Genomic DNA, 19,342 nt, shown 5'->3' with positions numbered 1-19,342 from the left:
CATTATTCTTTTAATTCTTTATGTGTACAGAATATAGTAATCAGCCAGGTGTTTAGAGCACAGATCACGTGGATGTATCTACCAATTTTTTCTTGGTCTAACGCTGTAATTCCCTCATCAGAGGCACCTTTCTATACCTGACCTGTTTAGATATCCTGGTTATTCCTCACTCTGACTTGCAGTGATCCTGGAGTCAAACTGAACAGGTGGTGGTCAATTTATTAATAAGTGGAGCTGGAAAATACTCCTTGTGTCTAGCTGCACTGTAAATATATTAGAAAGTGCTCCTGACAAACCTTTCTCTGGCTGGCAGAGGAGTGTGTCAATGAAGGGCAAGTTGGCTGGTTGTAGGGGGGTTTCTTATTTGTTTATTTCCATCCCCCCTTTCTTGTGTTCCTGCTTAGCATCTCCATCGAGCCCTTAGGGGACACAGTGAGATGACATGGGCTTTGGTGCCAACAATATGCTGATGACATGCAGCTTTATGAATCTCTTTAGTCCAGTGCAGGCATGGCTATCTCACAGATAAAAACAGAGCTTGAAGGGAGATTAGAGTCTGGACGAAGACCAGTTGACTTAAATTGAATCCAGAAAAGACGAAAGTGTCTGTTTCTGGGATCTGGCTGGCACCTTTGCTTTGCCCTTAGTTTAGGGCATTTGCTCCTGGCAGTTAAGTCGCTGTTACACACTGAGGTCTTCCTGAATTTATCCCTGACCCTTAAGAATCAGAAGCAGCAGTCTCTAAGATTAGTTCTTCATCTTCATTTAGCAGGAACATTGCATTCCTTTTTCAGATGAAGACCTGTTCTTTAGTAGTTAACCTGTATATCTTTTCCAGCTTGGACTACTGCAGCACTACCTGTATGTAATACAGCACCTTCTCCCTTATGCTAGACAAGCACATATCATTGACTACACCTGATTTACAGAAATGTTTCTTATGTGGTGTTATATTTTAATATTACTCAAACATAAAGGCCAAAAATATGAAGGTTCTGATAAGGATTGTAACTGTTATTTCGTTAGCTGTGAGGGAGATGGATACTGAGAGGAAACTTTACAAAAGACTTGGAAGCTATCGCTCCCACCAGTTTTGGGATTAACTGGTTTAATGTGTGTATCTAGTATGTATTCTTTCACCTTTCTTCTATGTGTAGAAGAATTTATTCTTTGAATAAATGAAATGGGGAGGTTGGGCAGGAGAGGGAAGGGAAGATACCGTTCTGACTCCTGACTGAACTCAGGAGAAAACTTCCAAGCTCAGATGGAATAAATTAATACTGATTATTTGATTACTGATTGTACTTTTTTAAAAAAAGGTGGGGGGGACTGTCTATATCGAAGTAGAGAAAGCCGAGATAACACATCTGTAAATTTATATATAGAAAGATAAAATATTTTTAGGTGTACATAATTGAAAATACATTTTTATGTTTATATTTTATGAATGTACATAGTATGTCTGGAAATAATTGTATAGAGCAGCAATACAGAAGTTAAACATGAAATCGATAAAATATTAGTATTGGAGCTGCAGTCCTTATGCCATACGATGTATTTCTCTGTAAATCCTGCTGAGAACCTTGGCCTAAATGTTTCTTTAACCTTAGGTTTGGTGAAAAGGCAGTGAGTTCCAATGAGCTGGTCATGGGACTGAAAACTGTTGAGAGCTTTGTTGTGTTCCTGGCTTTGCCCTTGAGGTGTTGCATGATTTGGGGCAAATCAGTTAACTTCTGTTTCTCCTTCTGCCCTTTTTCTGTCTTGAGATGTATATTTGAGAATGTATGCTCTTTAAGACGGGCATTGCCCATGTGTATGTGAATTACTTATTACAGTGTAATAGTGGTATTTGAGGCTTCTACAACATGTTATAATACAAAACCCACAGGTTTGTATGTGTCTTTTAAGTAAACTGTTAGGTTTTTTGCTCCTGTTTTTTTCTTTTTTTTTTTTCAGAAGCAGTAGCATACTAATAGCATGGTTTTGTTTTAGACGCAGACACAGATCAAGCAGTAGTTCTTCATATGGTTCTAGAAGAAAACGCAGTCGTAGCCGATCAAGGGGCAGAGGCAAATCCTACAGGTCTCAAAGATCAAGATCAAAAAGTAGAACAAGAAGGTAAGACTCTTTTCTAGGAAAAAGAGTTGTTATTTCTAATGTAAAAATATTCATTTAAAATCTCCATGTAGTTACTGAGTTTGGAAAATGCTAGAAAAAATGGTTGCAAGCGATCGTAAAAAACTACATGTCATCTGAAACTCTTCCTAATTTGAAATCTCTATGCTGTGCTTTTGATGTACTCCATCTTTCAGTTACACTGGTGGAACAGTTGGTTTTGAAGATAAGTTATATATTTTGCATTTGACCAACTGCAAAAAGCATTAATAGAGTCACCTTGGTTTAACTGTAATAACCTGAAAACTTCGTGTAGATTTTTTTTTTGATTACTGATTTCCATAACTCCCATGCATAATGTTGGCTCCCTGAAGATCAGACTAAACTGTTATTTTCTCATCTGTATTTCCCTTGGAAAGAGATGAGTATTTAGTTATGCAAATTTTTCTTAATATTTAAATATATCTATGGGGCTGAAATTTTTCATAAATTGGATTGTGACAAATGGATGTTTTCAATAATAAATGTAATTTAAATATTTAAATCTTAATCAGATATTGTAAATTGTGTTATAAAATCTGCTTCATACTTTTGTAATTAAAAGAAGCTTTTTTTGTGTGTGTGTATGTGTGTATCTTCCAATTAAAAAGTTTAAATAAAGTTTATCCCTGGATATCAGAATTACTGTTAGCATTTTCTATTGAATTTAAATTAATTATTGAGTGTATCAGGCAGATCAAAGCTTTTTTTGGTATGTGTTTACACATTTTCAGCCAGGTAATTTTGTGTACCTGCACCAAGTAAAACATGTTATTTTCACATACCAAATACCTCTAAATGTTGAGAAATTGGTGTTGAAAGATGTGAATGTTTCACTTTCTCATATGTGTATTCTCTTGTGGCTTATTCACAGCTGTTTGTTACAATAGTTGCCTGGACACTTATTGCTACAGTGCCTTTGTAGTAGCAATTTGGTTATTTGAACTGTCTGATTGCTCTTTGAGGATACTTACCATCTGAGCTGTAGATTCCAGATAAGCTACTGCACTGTGCGTAGAAATATTCCTGTAAATATCCACTGTTTTGCTAACTAAATCAGTTTTAAGCTAATGAAATGTCAAAAGAATAAGGTGAAAATGAAGGTGTATGTCAGATACTCATCATTAGGAAATACCATAACCTCATTTAAAGATCTTGGTTTTATTGTAGTAAGTATAAATTGCAGATCTCATTAGACATAGTCTAATGGTCATATTTTCCAAAGGGTTTAGTGATGTTAATTTTTATTGGAATATACAGAATTTATGCACCTAGAAACATGACTACTGTTTATTTTATTTTTGCTAGGAAATATTGTGTATAAAATATTTTATGTATAAAATATACTAGCTTTTCAGTACTATGGCTATGAAGGTGTAGCTGCAGGTCACTTTAAATGATACTCCTGTTCACAGACATGGTTCTTCAGGGAAAATATTTATAAATAACATCCTAAATTGCCACAGAAGAGTCTTTTGGCATGTTACAAGCATAAAACTAAAATGATAAAAGCATAAAACTAAAGGCAACAGGACACATTGAATCCTTTATTGTAATTTTTGCCAAGTCTGCTCTGTGCTGTAATGTTGCACTGAGAAGCCATGGATTAATCGTATTTCTGGAGAAGAGTTAAATACGTTGCAGGAAGCTGCTGCTGGAGGCCTGCGTCTTGCCTGTTTTAGCGATGAGGCAGTCACAGCAATGCTAAGCAGGTCCTTTCCTTGCTATCTCAAAATCTGGCTTGTGCACTTGATCGAAGGTACGAACAGCTTTCCTAAGAGGACTAAGTGCATTATGATTCTTCAGGCTGGAAGAGAGATTGTGGCGGGGAGAGGGAATGTGATGGAGGGGTATTAAAAAAAAAAAAAAAAGGTGTGAAAAGCTGATTAAGGAATGAGTGTTTCCTGACTCCTCCAATGTAAGACCTGGGCAGGCGTGAAGTGAACGAAGTCAGCTGGTGGCAGATCCTAGTCAAACAAAAGGAGACGGTTCTTCTGTATCATATAATTTAGCTGTGGAAGCCCTTGCTGTTCGAGGTTGCGGATTCCAGAAGTTGAAATGAATTAAAAAAGCAGTCAGACAGGAAAAGCTGTTAAATGCAAAGAGGCAATATTTGTCTTAGGAAATATATGTATTTTTAGTGCTGAAGTGGAATTTTCGTAAGAATTGGGCATCTGTAATTCATTAATTTGCTTGGGGTGGGGCAGCTTATTTTCATATGAATTTTGAAGGTAAGTACTGAAGAAAACAGTTATGTAAACTAGGCAATAAAATGACCACAAGTAACTCAGGCAGCTGCCTTGTGTTAGCGTAGTAGCGAGTGTGTCACCCACTACAGGATTCTTGATCTCCAACTTCTGAATTGCCAGTGGCAGGGATTAAAATCTACTGACCCACCTGAAAAGCAGCAATACGAGATACAAGTAGCATCGAGATGATCTTCGCTTTATTGCTCTGTTAGTAATGTTACTGTTGTACCTTCAGAGTGCCACCTTTAGGACTTGAGCAACTGTGATTTTTCTGTTGGTTTTGTGTGGTTTTTTTCCTCTCCCCTCCCCACTGGGAATGGGACTGACACTAAAAAACTAGTTTCATATTGGAAGTTAAGATCTATTACATGGTATCTTTAAATCAGTGGATTTGTTTTTGGTGTAAGTCACGCAGATGGCACAAATTCAGTATCCCATAATGTCTTTTCTCCCCGCGGTCCCCTATCAAATTAAGACATTTTGTTTTTCAAGGCAGTGAAAATGTTCTAAAAGTATGTGTGGCTATAATGTATTTTTTTTAAAATAAATTCTCTAACATAGGTGTTCTATCTGAGTGTATGATTTACTGAGTTCCAACTGTGTAAAATACTGAAATACCAAGTTTTAATTTGAAAAGTTAGATTTTTATAATGGCATCCTTTAAAAATATTTTGGGTAGGTATTGTTTATAACCTAAAATGAATTTTTTTACTTTATTTTAGAAGATAAAACTTGTGCATATTATAACTATTTTATTTTAGATGCATTTTTTTTAGAGTCAAAAAAGTGGGGCTTCCTAGTAATGCTATAAATTTAAAGCTGTCCTACAGCAAGATAGTACAATGCAAATATGACTTAATAAGATCACAAACTGAATTTCAGCAAAACAACCAAGATTTACATTAAATTAGGAATTTTAAAACCGATTTAGTTTGTTTTACTGAGCATTTGCTTAATAACATTTCGCCTTCTTGCAATCTTTTTAAAGACAATAATTCGTCTGTGAAATGCAGGCACATCCTCAGCAGAAAAATTGAAAGCAACAGCTCACTTTCTGAAACCACACATATAGTGATATAAAGAAATATTTCAGCTCTACGAAATTTAATAAATCATCCCATTTCCTAATTTGATCATATTAGATGCTGATGTGGAAGAAGCATTTCAAATACCATCTCCTCATTAATATACATCAGTCTGGGGAATAGAATGGAATACTTATGCAGAGATGTCACAGTTACTGTTTCTTAGTTTACTAAGTGGAACAGGTTGATGTGATACTGGGTGCTATTTGTCAATGTCTTGCTAAAATGGTTTGGGTCGAGTTATGGAGTCCAGAAAGACGGCGGCTGATAAATCAAAAGTGGATTGAGTGGACAGGAGGCAGTGATTGATACTGTGACAGGATATGAAGAAAGGAATCTTGATACAAGCATGCATGATATTGAATATGAGAAGGAAAATGGCCCTGGAGTATGGATATTATTCAAGGAAATGAGAATAATAATATCATCTTGAAATTATTGCTGGGTGAAGATTAGGATAGTTCTTATTAGAATATTATGCTTCTCTGGAGTGGAGAAACTTGGTTTTCATATAATTTCTATGTGGATAGAGTCTCGTTAATATTTTTAGAGTTTTCACTGCAATTGTTCTGCAAGTTAATTGTATATGAAAATACATCAGAACTTGTAACACAAATCTTTTAATTCATGTAGCTTTAAATAGAATTAACCAAAAGATCTTAGCCTTTATTCCTTGATTTCGTACAATTCTGTGATTATAGAGTATTTCACTATAATTGCCTTTAAATATGCAAGTTTGTTTTTATTGTCTGCCAAGTGTTTTTGGCTTTTCCGTTTACATTAAACTGAAAAGTGCTGCCTTGAAATATCTTTAACACAGTTCAACTTAGATTGACAGAATAACAGCTAGCACATGTATACATGTCTAAGAAGAGAGAATATCATGTGTAAAGTAATCCTGTTGGTAGAATTGATGCCTTTGTCACTGAAGGAAGCGTTTGATCAGTGTGTTGGGTTTTTTTTTCCCAGTGTGCGCGTGGGTGCATGGTTACATCATCTTTCTTTACCATTCTTATGGTCTAATTGATTTAATATTGAAATGTGTGCATCTTATTGCAGTCCAGTGGCAGGGCAACCTACTTCTTATGGATGGCTTTGGAATAGGCTTGTGTTTTGGTATGAAAAAACAGCTTGTTGACTGAAGTTGCCATTATCCTAACAATGTAAACTAGAATTAACTTATGTTCAATCCTTACAGGTTGCCGGAATTCTTTGTGTTTAGCACTTATGGTTTGTAATATTTAAAAATAGGTCCCTCTAGTCATGCAGAGAAGTGCAATGGGAAAATGGGCATTAAATAAATAATAGTAGAACCTCACTGATTTCTTTAAAATAGCACTGTGTTGGTGTGCATACTGAATAGTCGGGTTCACAAATATCTAAAGACAGTGTAATTTTCATTGCCTGGTTATGACACAGCGATGATAGAGTTACAAGGAAGGAATTACCCTCACCCCTTTCTAGATGCATTTTCAACACTGCTGCTTCAAACACAAATACTAGGCAATGCTTGCCCTGAAGTTTGAGATTCTTGCCATTGGGTTTGATCTGTTCTCAGAAAGGTCATAGCTTCATTCAGGCACTTATTCATGGCTGGGCAAGCTGTAAGTCCATGCTATGTATCAGTTGTTCGCTTGTGTTCTTTATAGCATGCCACTGTATAGGGAAGAATTTAGGCTTTTTGCAGGTTTCAGTTTTTAGTACTGGCAAGGGTCAGTCGTCTTCTGCCTCAGGGTTTTTTTGGTCTTTGAGAATTTCCTTTTTTAATATCTTCTTAAAAATAAATCCCAACCATTGCTGGGAAATACTTTAGTGAAGAGACGATACTGCACAGTGAAATGCTGTTTGTAAGACTTTTCAAAGGTATAAACAGTATTATCATTGAATGCTTTTTGTACTTGTGTTACTTGGAATGGTAAATAGGAATGTGTCTGTCTTCAGTCAGTCTCTTTTTTCCATGTATCATATTATTTTAGTGTGGTAGTACCAATGTGTTAGGGTCTTCACAAGTAAAACCCTGGCCTATCAGATCTTGCAGCTGATCACAAGCATTGGATCAAGACATCATCTATACTAGGATTCAAACCTTCCTTTTAGTTGCAGACTGTATCTGTTTTGGTTAGCACACAGTAATGGATAGCTTCTAATAGATTACAGTGTGGAGTTTTTATTATGAACAACTTCAGGAAGAATTCTCTAGAATAGCATTGGCCTGAAAAGAAAATAAAGTTCCTAGGAGAGAGGAGGATAAGAGGGATGTGCATTTTGAGGTAGGCAGTGTCAGCAGCAATGTGTACTAGAAGAGAAAATAGCAGATAAACAAAGAGCAAAATTGTGAAGGGCCTTGCAAATTAGACTGAGAGTTTGTGGATGAAAAGGAGAAGAATGGAATGGCTCAAGTAGTGGGCAAAGATCATCACACAAATTAGATGAATTGCAGTTGTGTGGACTCAAGACTGATTTTTAAGAATGTTGTGAAGAAAGACTAAATTTAAATATGATGCAGATGGATGGATTAAAGCTGAAGTTGGTTTCAGTTGAGTAGAGTTTTTGCCTATGGGAATAGGCCTTACCATAGGTGATGTTAGCTGTTCTGGGGAAGAGGAAAGGCTTAGGAAAAAAAGGTTTTCTGAATTGACAGTCTTGCAGACATCAGACAAGATGAGTTTTATTGTCTGATGGGACAGAGATGGAAAGAATTAGGAAGTGAAGTCTGAGTAACAATAGCTGTCTCGCTGCTCTGAGTTAATACTGCTACGAGGGAAGGGAGAGGGTACAAACGTGGCTTTTTCTGTGCATCTGTTGTAAGAAACAAGAAATGACAAGACAACTGTGAAGAGCAAGGTTGGGCACACATTGTCACAGTGTTGAAAAGCTGTCATAATCTATAAAAATGCTTTGGAAATACCTCCTTTGGAAATGGATCCAAGAATTTTCCAAAGAGAAGCAGATAAAAGTCCTATAACAAATCAAGCAGTGCTATTTAATCAGAGTATTTCTTTTGAAATGTTTCATTACTTCTTTTTTTGCCTGATAGTAGCTACTGGAGTTACTATTCTGTTAAAGTTTTGATCTGCTGCCCAGGGTATTTTTTCTTCTGTCCTTGCTCCGCAGATTACCACACTGACATGCAACTGGCTGTACAGACCCATGTAATTATGTACGGAATCAGTGTAAATATTATATGTTTGTCTCTCTTCTTACTGTTGGAGGAGGGAAAGTCTTTGGTCCATTAGAATGTATATTTAATTAAGATATTGTAGTATTTCTTTCATTAAACTTCAAATAAAGGCTTGAGGCAGGGAAGAACTAGTGAAATTCAGATTACTGAGTTTGCTCATGTGATCTTTAGTTTTTCTGTGGATGGCAATGTCGGATCATATTTCTTCTTTTTCCTCACAATCAATCAAACCCTGCAGTTTTTATTTAGGATCTTGCTGCATTACAGGTTGTATCACCAACAGTCTTTAAAAATATTTTTCAGTAACTGACTGTTTTCAAAAGAGACTTAACAGTTTGTCTACATGAGTGTAATGGAAGAAATACAGGGATGAAGCTGTAGCACTGAAGATATCCTAGAGCAATATCCCGCCAATGAGCGCATTACCGAGATCTAATTGACCGCTTTGGGAAATTAAACTTCACAAGGCAATGCTAAGGGCTCTTAAGTTATCAATAAGGCCAGATAGCTGCTAGTGACAGTTGCTTTGATGCCTTTCATTGGTATAAAAAAAGAATCCTTAAAAAAAAATATGAATGCATAAGTGCGATTCATTTAGAGCTAAGTATTAAGTCTAATTACATGTAAACTTTTTTTTTCCTAAAGCAGTCCAGGCGTTATATACAAAGAATGTGTTTTAAGTGTAGCTTCTTATTTTTCTAAAACCTTTTATTTCTCCCTTTGGGAAAGGGTGTATTTGCAGGTTGGTTTTTTTTTTAGGGTGGGGTTGTGGTGGTTTTTGTGTGTGTTTGTTTTCCCCTTCGTTTTTCTGTTTGGGAAAAGGTACTCAAGAAAACAAGAGTGTGATTCCCCGTAGCGGACAATTGGCTTTTTGATTCCGATGTGTCTACATTGTAAACTACTATGTATTTTTCCTTTTTTTTTTCAATCCTCTTTTTCTCTGCTTCCAAAGCTCTGGCCATGAAATAGAATCTCTTAGTTTTTGCTTCAGAGATCATGTTTCTAGAGGCAGCCATGCAAACCAACATATAGCAGATGTCTTAAAGATGCATTGGTAATATAAGACCATCATTGTTTGCGATGTAAATTGCTGCTTTTTCCAGTGTTAATTTCTAGATTAGCAAAATGAGAAATGCATAAATTGTAGAACTTAGTAGAACCATTTTACCATTTACTTTATTCCCATCTTTCATTCTCTCTAATTCTATTGACAGTATCTAGTTTGAAAAGATGCAGGTGAAAAACCTGTATTTTTGCCACAAAATTGTTTTACTATATCTTTTTCTACAGGACTCATCAGAATGTTAAGAAAAAAAAAAAGAAAAAACCAACAAACAAAAAACAACTAACAAGAGTAACAGCTGCCCTGTAATAATAGAATATAGGTAGCTGTCAACCCCGTGTATTTCAAAAATCCAACCTGAATTTTGTTGAAGGTACCTAAGTCAACCTTGCTGAAGTTGTATGTGCCAGAATTAAGATGGATTGTACAGCCCTAATTCAGCTTCCCTGTTCTTGATAGATTTAATGATGGATAACTGTTTCTTCCACATATTCCTTGCCATGTTTACTTTACGTATTAATAGATTGGTTACCATAGTCCTTCTCAATTATCTTTGTACATTATTCTTGTGTTATTTTATTCAAGTTATGTGAGGGGCAGTTATAACAAGACTGTTGTTCTTGTAACCAGACACCTTGGATCAGGGGTCAGCAACATTTAAAGTAGGCTGTGCCTGATGCTTTGCTTCTCTCAAACTAGAGGTTAAATATGTTGCTAGAAATATATCAGGTCCTGGGATAAATTAATTACCAGAGAGATAAGATGTTCATCAGTAATGCCTTGCCTCTGTGGCTGGAAGCCAATCTGGAATTTTGTGGGAGCCAGGACCTGGAGACCGCTGCCTTTCTTAGCTATTTTTCTCAAGGTATTATGGTTCTTTGCTCCTAGATGTGTTGTGTGCCATTCAAAAGCCATCTTTGTGGCAGAGGTGGTAGTTGCTGACTCTTGCTTTAGAGGATGTTTTTTTGTCATTTTGGTTTTTAGACATGATCACTCTTCTGTCTAAATCAGCGTACATGCCCTGATCACTGCTTTTGTCCGAGATTTCATCTGAAGCCATTGCTCAGTAGCAGGGCGTTGCTGTCTTTGTGAGTAGGACAGTAGCTGCTGCATACAGGACTTTTGGTACCTTTGTACAAATTTTATCCCATATAAATCAATTGTACTTCAAGATCCAGATAGGCAGCCGCCAGTTTTTGCTGACATTATGACCGAAGTGTGCTTTGGGAGAGAGTTCATGCCAGATTAAGCTGATTAAAGTTGGGGTACTGTGACACTTTCCTGACTGTCCCTTCATCCTTTAGTGCCTGTTCTTCTTCTCTCACATCTATGCTTCAAGATACTTCAGTGCGCTGATCTGTCTGAAAGCACTCTCTTGCTCTCTTTTCGTGAGGAGCAGGAGAACAGGGTGAGATGTCCATGTGTGGAGAATGTGGGTTGGGGAAGAAAGGGTCAAGCCTGGGTTGTTCAAGCTGAGATGGGGTGAGAGGCGATTTTAAAGCTGGAGCAGGCACTGTGAACAGAGCAGCTTGCCAGTCTCTAAGGCAAGGCACCGAATCTCTCTGAAATGTAAGAGTGCGAATATATATATAGACGATAATGCTGCTTCTGGTCCCGATATAGATTTATTGGTATAAAACTCTGGCCCTGTCAGAGACCATGGCAAAGCTGCACTTGACTTCAGTGATTCCACATTTAACTCAGGTGTGATGTTATGGGAAGAAAAGATTCTAAAAAACAATTGTTAACTTCAGGCATATGTAGAGCCTTTGTCTTTTTACTGTCAAAATAGTTTTAATATAATTACCTGAGCAAAGTATTTTCTTAATGTGTCATCACATAAGGGAAAAACGTGAAAGCTTCTATTTGTTTTGCATAGCATCGCTGGAGAGAGTTGTATTCAATAGAATGTGTATCTAAAAAAAAAAACCTGAAATCCAGGAGAAGGTAGAAAATTAATATCTATTCTTTAACATTAACTGTAACTTAAGTTCTACAAGAGTACACCCAAAATATTTTTTTATTTTGAATCTTTCAATTTTCTGCAAATGCATATATGCATACCTCCAAAATACTGTGAAACATATGCTTTCAATATGGAGTTTCCTTATCCATAAATAATATTTTAAAATATTCTTCAGTAGTGGTTTTCATAGGATCATACCAACTCCTAGTAAGGCAAACTGAAAAACTCTCAATGACTTTAAAGAGTTGTATTATACTCAGCTTGAATAACTGATTTCAATGTTTCCATAATTCTGTACTGCTGATTTATGTCCTAGAAATGGAGGCGAGGGCAGTAGTACGTTCATTTTAAAATTATGTATATACTGTTGGACATCTATTTTTCTTTTTTTTGCTTCTCTTATATGGAAACATGCAGGGGTAAGATAAATTGTAATAGAATTTAAATTAATCTGTGGCATAGCACTGAAAATCTGTTACCAGTCTATATCAAAAAGATATTCTAAAAGTTTTCCTGTTAAAGCTCTAAGCTTCTTGATTGGAGAATGGGTAAAAAAAAAAAATCCTTTTCCTATTTTTCTACTATATAGTCTTCTTGAAGTTCTTCCAAATTAGATTTTAAATGCCAATTAGGAGGTTGAATATACTAAAATAAAAGCAAATACAACCGAAATGGCCTCACCTTATGGCTAGTTAGGCTTTTTCTCTCAAAAGAGGAACCTTTGCTCTGAGCATGGCTTTGAGAAAGATATTCAGCTTAATGAACACATTAATTAGAACCATAACTATTTATAAGATAATTAGAAACGAAGCACGGTAAACTGGGCTTTTCCTGCAATTAATGGAGGATTAATTACTGGAGGTAATGAAGTGGATTTTTAAATGCATTAAGGTGAAGTACAGAGATGTGCAAGGCTTTGTGATAGTTGCATAATTATTCCAGGCTGTTTGAGCATAGCTCATATGAGATCGCTAATAAGCATCATTGCATCATTATGTATGCACTTAAAAAGACTTACCACCAAAATGACTGCCTAATTATTTCTAATTGGCAGGAGCCTGTGTAGTCATTGAGCTGTTTGTAGCCATTTTAAGGTTCATTTAACTATCCTTGGGGCCATGTGATAGATGGAAAAAAGCTTCAACTACACGCTGGCCTTGGCTGGCGCCGTTAATCAATTTTGGTGGGCTTCAGTTTGAAATGCATTTGCTCATGCAGAGGTCAAAACCTGAAGTAGTCCAAGCAAAGTTTTGCTTTTTGAAGCCACTTGACTGTATTCATTAGCAATTAGTAAAATAATTGTGTCTGTCACTATATTTGGATTTCCATATGACTTGGTATTCTTTCATCACTGTCCCTTCTTATAGCATATTAGCTTCACTGGAAACCAAATATTCTTCCAACAGACCCTTTTAGCAACTTCAGTGCAGTGGCATATGTTCCGATATACTACCTTTCTTCATTCATTTGTTAGCTTAAACAGTGCAGTACATTTCAACACAATCATCTAATTTGCTCCCGATTGATTGCTGAGTGAAAGTTTCTACCCAAGGACAACATTTTAGGGCTTTTAAGGGTATCTCTGAGGAATTAGTCATTAAGCATTAAGAGAGGAAGCAAGTAGTAGTCAAATCGAATTCTGACGTTTACCAGAGTTTTGTAGTTAGGGGCATCTATTTCCAAGATGTTGACAGCTACGTATATTCAAGGACATCTTCTGGCAGAAGAAAGCTATTTAATAATCGCACTTGTTTAAAAACTCATTCTTATGTGAACGTTAGTGCACCGGTTCTGTCAATAATTACATTAGAAATGTTATGAATATCATTTGAAAATGACCTTTTTGAGATGTTATAATTAGTATGTAGTTACTTTATCTTACTATGTCAGATTTAATGTGACATCCCATTAAGTAAGCGTCTGTGAAAGTTTTCAATGAGTGCGTTGTCCTGTTGAACATAATCATAACCATCTGTGGGATGTTGTCAACGTACATAAGCCATTCATATAGCTTAAGAAAACACTGGTGAGCAAATTGTAGGCTAATAAAATAAGGGTCAGCGTTGCCATTTTTGCCACAAAAAATGTGGTTCTAGTAATTTAATGTTAAAACATAAGTTTATAAAATAATTGTTCAGGTTATGGTTAAAGTGTAAGATTGGAAATAGTTACTCATTTAAAAAAAAAAAAAGGCAATTTATTAATGAACCACTCGTTCAAATCACAGACAAGGTGTTAAAGCAATTGAATTGTGGTAGCATAAACTAAAACATAAACTAGTCCTTAAGGAAAGCTGTGGAATTAAAAAAAAAATTGAAATTGTTTTAATTTTGAGACTTCTATAAAGGTAATCTCTGAGAATAGATCACGTTTGTAAACAAATATTCAAAACAGAAAAAACAAGTAAAATAAAAATAGCCTATTGTATTGATACTCATTAGGAATTTTATGAAGTTCCATCAAATATATAGAAATGCTGCTCTCTAGATTATCAAAACTATTATTAGGAAATACATTTTAGAGTGGAACAGCAGTTTTAATCTGCCTCTGAATTTCTGATGGGTCATATTGGAAATTCTGGTGTTAGTCAAAATTGTAACTACTGATGAGTATATTTTCTTTGCTGTGGTATAGTGGTGCAAGGGGAATAATGTAAGTATAGCTATCACGTTAATTATAAAACTGTCACAGTGAGAACTTTAAACATACATTTGTGTAATTACCAAATTTCAACATCTGCTTTGTGTTGAATTTGGGGTTCTGAGTGGACCCCATCACCAACCTGGCTCTATAAAGTCTCTCCTTGTACCGAATGTCCTCCTCCCTGAAGACAGGAGGGCCTTTCTGCTGCCCTTCTGGGATTTGCTTTGGAAGATCAGCTCGTATTCCATGGGGCTTTGGTAGAGTACTGCTGTCAGGGACCTTCAGCGTGCTTTGACATGGTGAGCGGCTTTGGCCAGTACTTCCCATTCCTCTGGACTTTTGTCTGTCTTAAAGCAGCTATCTTTGCCAGTGTAACTTGAATTTACTACCCTGTATTGAGGCTGTGCTATTTCTCTACAAGCTACCCAGCACTGGGGCACTGGTAAATAGTGTTATGGTATGTGAAATTCACAGCAAATATGGTTTAGGTCACTTTTTCCTGCATGTTGGCAGAAAATATGACCTGTTTCCATTGACGTCTGTCATTTATAAATGTGTATCTCATTTTTGACTGACAAAATGCAATTTTTGCTAGCTAGAAATCATTAATCTTCTGTGAACTCTTTAATGCACTGTATTTTAACAGTTTAAGTAAAGATGCGTTATCCTATAACAAAAATACAGTATACAGTTAAAGATTGCACTGTTATGGCAGCTGAGGACTACAAACAGAAAATATCTTGGGAAAGGATCTTTAGTAAAATTTTTTCTAAATCTGTTTTAGCATATTTTAAACTGAACTGCATGTTACAAAAGAATTTAATAAACAACTTAGTTCATTTTAGGTAAAGCTGTTCCCTTTCTGGTGACAGCTTCCAAAACATATCTGGACCTGACTCTCCTACTAAACTAGGAAGAGAAAATTTCATGTTTTTCAAGTAGATGGCTAAACTGAAGCAGCAAAAAAAAAAAAAAAAAAAAAAATTTCACACGCTGAGCAAATTAGGCATTCGCCTTCCACAAGTTAATGAGATTAATGTAGGCAAATGTCATGTCCCTCTTCAGCTATGGCTTGTGAAAGGGGCACTGTGGGTTATGTCAGTCTGTCCTGCGTTACTGATAGCTCGTCTCCCTTTCCTTCGTTGGGGCTCAACACCCCCTAAGGCCGAGCTGTCCAGTCAAGGATAGACTTGTTGCCAAGGAATCAATATCACTTTGGTTTCCTTAAGGTTTGAATTAGGGCATGTTAACTCTTGGTTGGTTTGGTTTCTTCCCCCCTCTCAAAACGAGTTGAAAATGGCCAAATTGTAGCATTTCCTGCAGCTGCTGCTTGTGTTGTGCTACGTTCTACAACTTACAAATAAATAATAATAGAACAAACAAGTTGTTAACGCTGTTCTTGCCCTGAACCTTTTGATTCATTTGTCTGTGAAAAGTTCAAATGTTGGGTTTTTTGTTTTGTTCGTTTGTTTTTTAAAAACTGACCATTCCTCAAAAATGTGAATATACTGAAAACTTACATGCTTTTTTTCCGCAATGTTACTTTGTATCTTATTTTCCAATGGGGAAGCAGACAACAGCTGCTGGGTAGGGGGTTGGAAGAGCAAAGAGGAAATACGTCTGAGAAATGGGGAACATAGGCGAATTGCGAGCAAGTCTTCAGTTTATTAGTTTCCATTATTAATTTCAAGTCAGTCGGTTCTTTTTCCTTAAGTGTTCGACATCAAGGATTTTAACTGTCAAATAAGTTAATATATAAGTAAATATAAGGGTCCGTCCTTTCATGATTCCAGTCTCCTGTTAAATTTACTTGTGAAAACTCTGTAAATCACAATGAAGTAGAGAGTAGAATCAATACAAATACAGAGAAAGGAAGGAGTGTGTATCGGTGCTGTTGTAGGGCTCAGCCACTCACCGAGGAGCAAAACAGCGACCTGTCCCGATGGGGTCGTCACTTGTATCAGATTTTCAGGGTAAAGACAAAATCTGCACAGTTACACACCTTACACCATTGTTTGTCCTATCTGCTAGACCCAAAGAGCAAGCGTTTGCTAAAATTGGAGTAGATCAACAGTTTTCCAGCTCCAGACTGCAAAAGTGTGTTAGATTGTAACTCCAATCTTGAGTCCAAGTCAACAGAGGCACTTACTCACGGGGGCGATAATTAGGGGTGGTTGGGACGTGTTGTTACTCACCCCTAGCCTGAAAGGAGCATTAGAAGTCTGAACATTGCAGATCAGGCAGCAGGATGCTGTAAGATCTTGAGTGTCCTGATGAAAGCTTTCCTGAAGACTGTGGTAAAGTATCTGAATTATGGAGTATTCCCATGCTTCAGCTAAATTAAAAACCTCAAATTATCTGAATAATACAATGAAGTCTTGGCCTTATTTCAGAACATATCTTACAGTAAGCTGATATGATCACAAGATTGGTGTGTTTTAGGAAACTGAAGCTTGGTAACCAAAATTATCAAGTTTCTAGTAAGTTGCAACTGTGAAGTACAATAGATTGTTAGGGATGATATAATCTTATCTGAGGAACGGTAATATCTTGATTGCCTGTGGTTAGTCAACGTACCCTTATGTTACTTATAATAGGAAGGTGCCAGACAGGGATCAAGCTCTTACTGCGCTGTCTGCAGTATCGAGTATTCAAAATAGAGTTTCAGCCCCAAAGACTTGGTAGTTTGATTAGTAGCAGGAAACAATAGGTGTAGGGGGAAAAAACAAAGTTGGAGAGCCATGAAAGATGCACAACAGTAAAACAACTGTCTGCCAGCACAATGAACCGCAGGCAGCTAGTGGTGTTGTCGTAGGCATGGGGGCATCAATGACTGCTGAAGAGGTGTTTGAAGGTGGCAGAGGGGTGACAGGCAGGTTTTCATTGCTTAGTACATTGTTAGCTTAATATGCGTTACTACCTTTGAGTTCTGGAATCTCATGATGTTCCAGTTCCCTCCTCTCCAACTTCCCCATAATGTTGTTAGTATTCTGGGAGTCGTGATGTAGCTGCTGGGAAGAGAGTTGTTGCTTTTGAGGCACACAAAAGGTAGCATTTTATTTTTGGACTCGGCTTGTTAACTGCATAATTTTGGTAATATTCTCAGTGATGGAAATAATACAGTTTACATTGTAATTCTTGCCTTCAGGTTTCAAAATTGAGATGAGTGTAGTACATAATAGCTGCTGTTGCAGGCTTCTTGCACATTCAGGAAGGCCATGCAATGCTGGTCTGTAATGATTTCATGTTTTTGCTGTGGTTTTGTAAGGTTTTGTTATTTTATGTTTTAAACAAAAAATAAAGCTTAGAACAGAATGCCATAGTAAAACTGAGACTCTTTTTTTAAATGAAGGCATAGGTATAGAGAAATCCCATTTTAATTGATTGTTATTACCCATTTAAGTTGGAACTAATATCGTCAATTGATCAGAACAGTCATAATACATTTTGAAGTATAATAACCAAGTATTTTGTTACTTTATATAATTTTTAAAAACAATTCAGATTTTGTTTTTCTTTTTTATATGTTTTATTTTACAATCTTTTATGTAACAGTTGCAGGTTCGGTGATTCCAAAGAAAACACTTTTTCTTTGGAATATGAAGCAAAATGTTCAGAGTTGCTTTCCTGCCCCTTTCTTGGAGTATTTAATTAGTCATTAGAGTTGGGATTTGGGAAAGACACAACAGGGTTTTAGGTGATAACTTCCAGTAAAGTAGATTTTGTGTCCGATAAGGCTGTCAGCTGTGTATTCTTCATCTGCCTCCAGCAAATAAGCTGTTCAGTATTCACCTAGGAGAATATTAAAAAAAGACCATGCTTTCCTCTCTCTCTCTACTCTGTGTTTGTAAAATGAAAGTAAGACGCATCCAACTTGCCTGTAAATTAGAAAATTATCTTTGCAATTGTGGAATGTGTACTGAAAAGTAGTAATAAAATATTCAAACTGTGTGTGTTGTCTTCAAAAGGTTTTGACAGTATGGAGTGATACTTTTTTGCCTCTTTTTTTTTGTATGTGTGTGCTTTAGGAGTTTTTAAAGCCCTTTTATGACTTTATTTTCAGAGACTTGATCCTGTAGTAACGTTATGGCTATTTTCATTAAATGTTACAGGTTATTTTTTTATTATTATTTTGGGAAAACAAGATAGTATTCTAAAAGTTTTTCTATATGCTTCATAAACCTAATGTGGTAAAAAGTGTAGGTGGAATACTGCAAACTTTTTACATCTCATAAAATTTAAACCTAAAACGCCTGGTTATCTCTGAATTAAAGAAAAAAGTTTCCATTTTTCTTAATAGTGAGCACAGACTAATAGTTTAATTTGTTACCGGTGAAGTACAAGTAGACACGCAGCTTTTCATCTAAGTATTATTTCCAAAGTGTCACTTGAGACCTCTGTCCATCATATGAATTGAGTCTTTCTCAATAGTTCCAGTATTTTAAAATAGGTATTTGTTTCTGAGGGCAAGCATATGCTTTAATCTTGTCTTTAGCAGCTTTTTGAGGCTTCTGAATGGTACTACAAGTTGCTACAGTGTTGAAGAATGAGAAACGTTGAGACTTTTTTCTGTTGGTTCAGTTTTGGATCCGCGCTGGTACTTCTTAGTGGCTTGAGTGCCTCATGTTGACAGTGATGGTGCTGTAACGCTCTGGGCTGGGGGTTTGGGTCTGGGTTGGGTGTTTTGTTTTTTTTTTTTCCCCCAGTTTATGAGAACATTCTGTATTCCATGGTGTAAGCTGATTTCAAGCATCTGTTTAGGTAATTTCATTCAGCTGTCTAATATCTCTGTGGATGTAAGTATACATAAATATTATAGCATCTTTAAGCTCAAACCATGATTGGAGCCTCAATCTTAGATGTTTTACAACCACAAAAAATAAACCAGTGGTCCCTGAGACAGAAGGGTAGCACTTACCTGTAACTAATTTGAACTTCTGAGACACACTAGGGAAGTGAAAAATTCAGCCTTGAAATCTCTCATTTAAGTTCCTTAACTTT

General features: G+C 36.3%; 1 protein-coding gene across 2 annotated transcripts in view; it reads left to right on the top strand.

Moving 5' to 3' along the window:
- The window catches only part of RSRC1 (arginine and serine rich coiled-coil 1), a 175,338-nt gene that overhangs the window by 8,496 nt on the left and 147,500 nt on the right, over nucleotides 1-19,342 (top strand). For both annotated transcript variants that reach the window (XM_075098600.1, XM_075098599.1), the window contains exon 3: nucleotides 1,993-2,118. In XM_075098600.1, coding sequence (XP_074954701.1) covers nucleotides 1,993-2,118 — 126 coding nt within the window. The remainder of the gene's footprint in view (nucleotides 1-1,992; nucleotides 2,119-19,342) is intronic.

This window comes from Phalacrocorax aristotelis, chromosome 7, assembly GCF_949628215.1.
Source record: "Phalacrocorax aristotelis chromosome 7, bGulAri2.1, whole genome shotgun sequence".
Lineage (NCBI taxonomy): Eukaryota > Metazoa > Chordata > Aves > Suliformes > Phalacrocoracidae > Phalacrocorax > Phalacrocorax aristotelis.
This window is presented reverse-complemented; position numbering and strand designations above follow the sequence as displayed.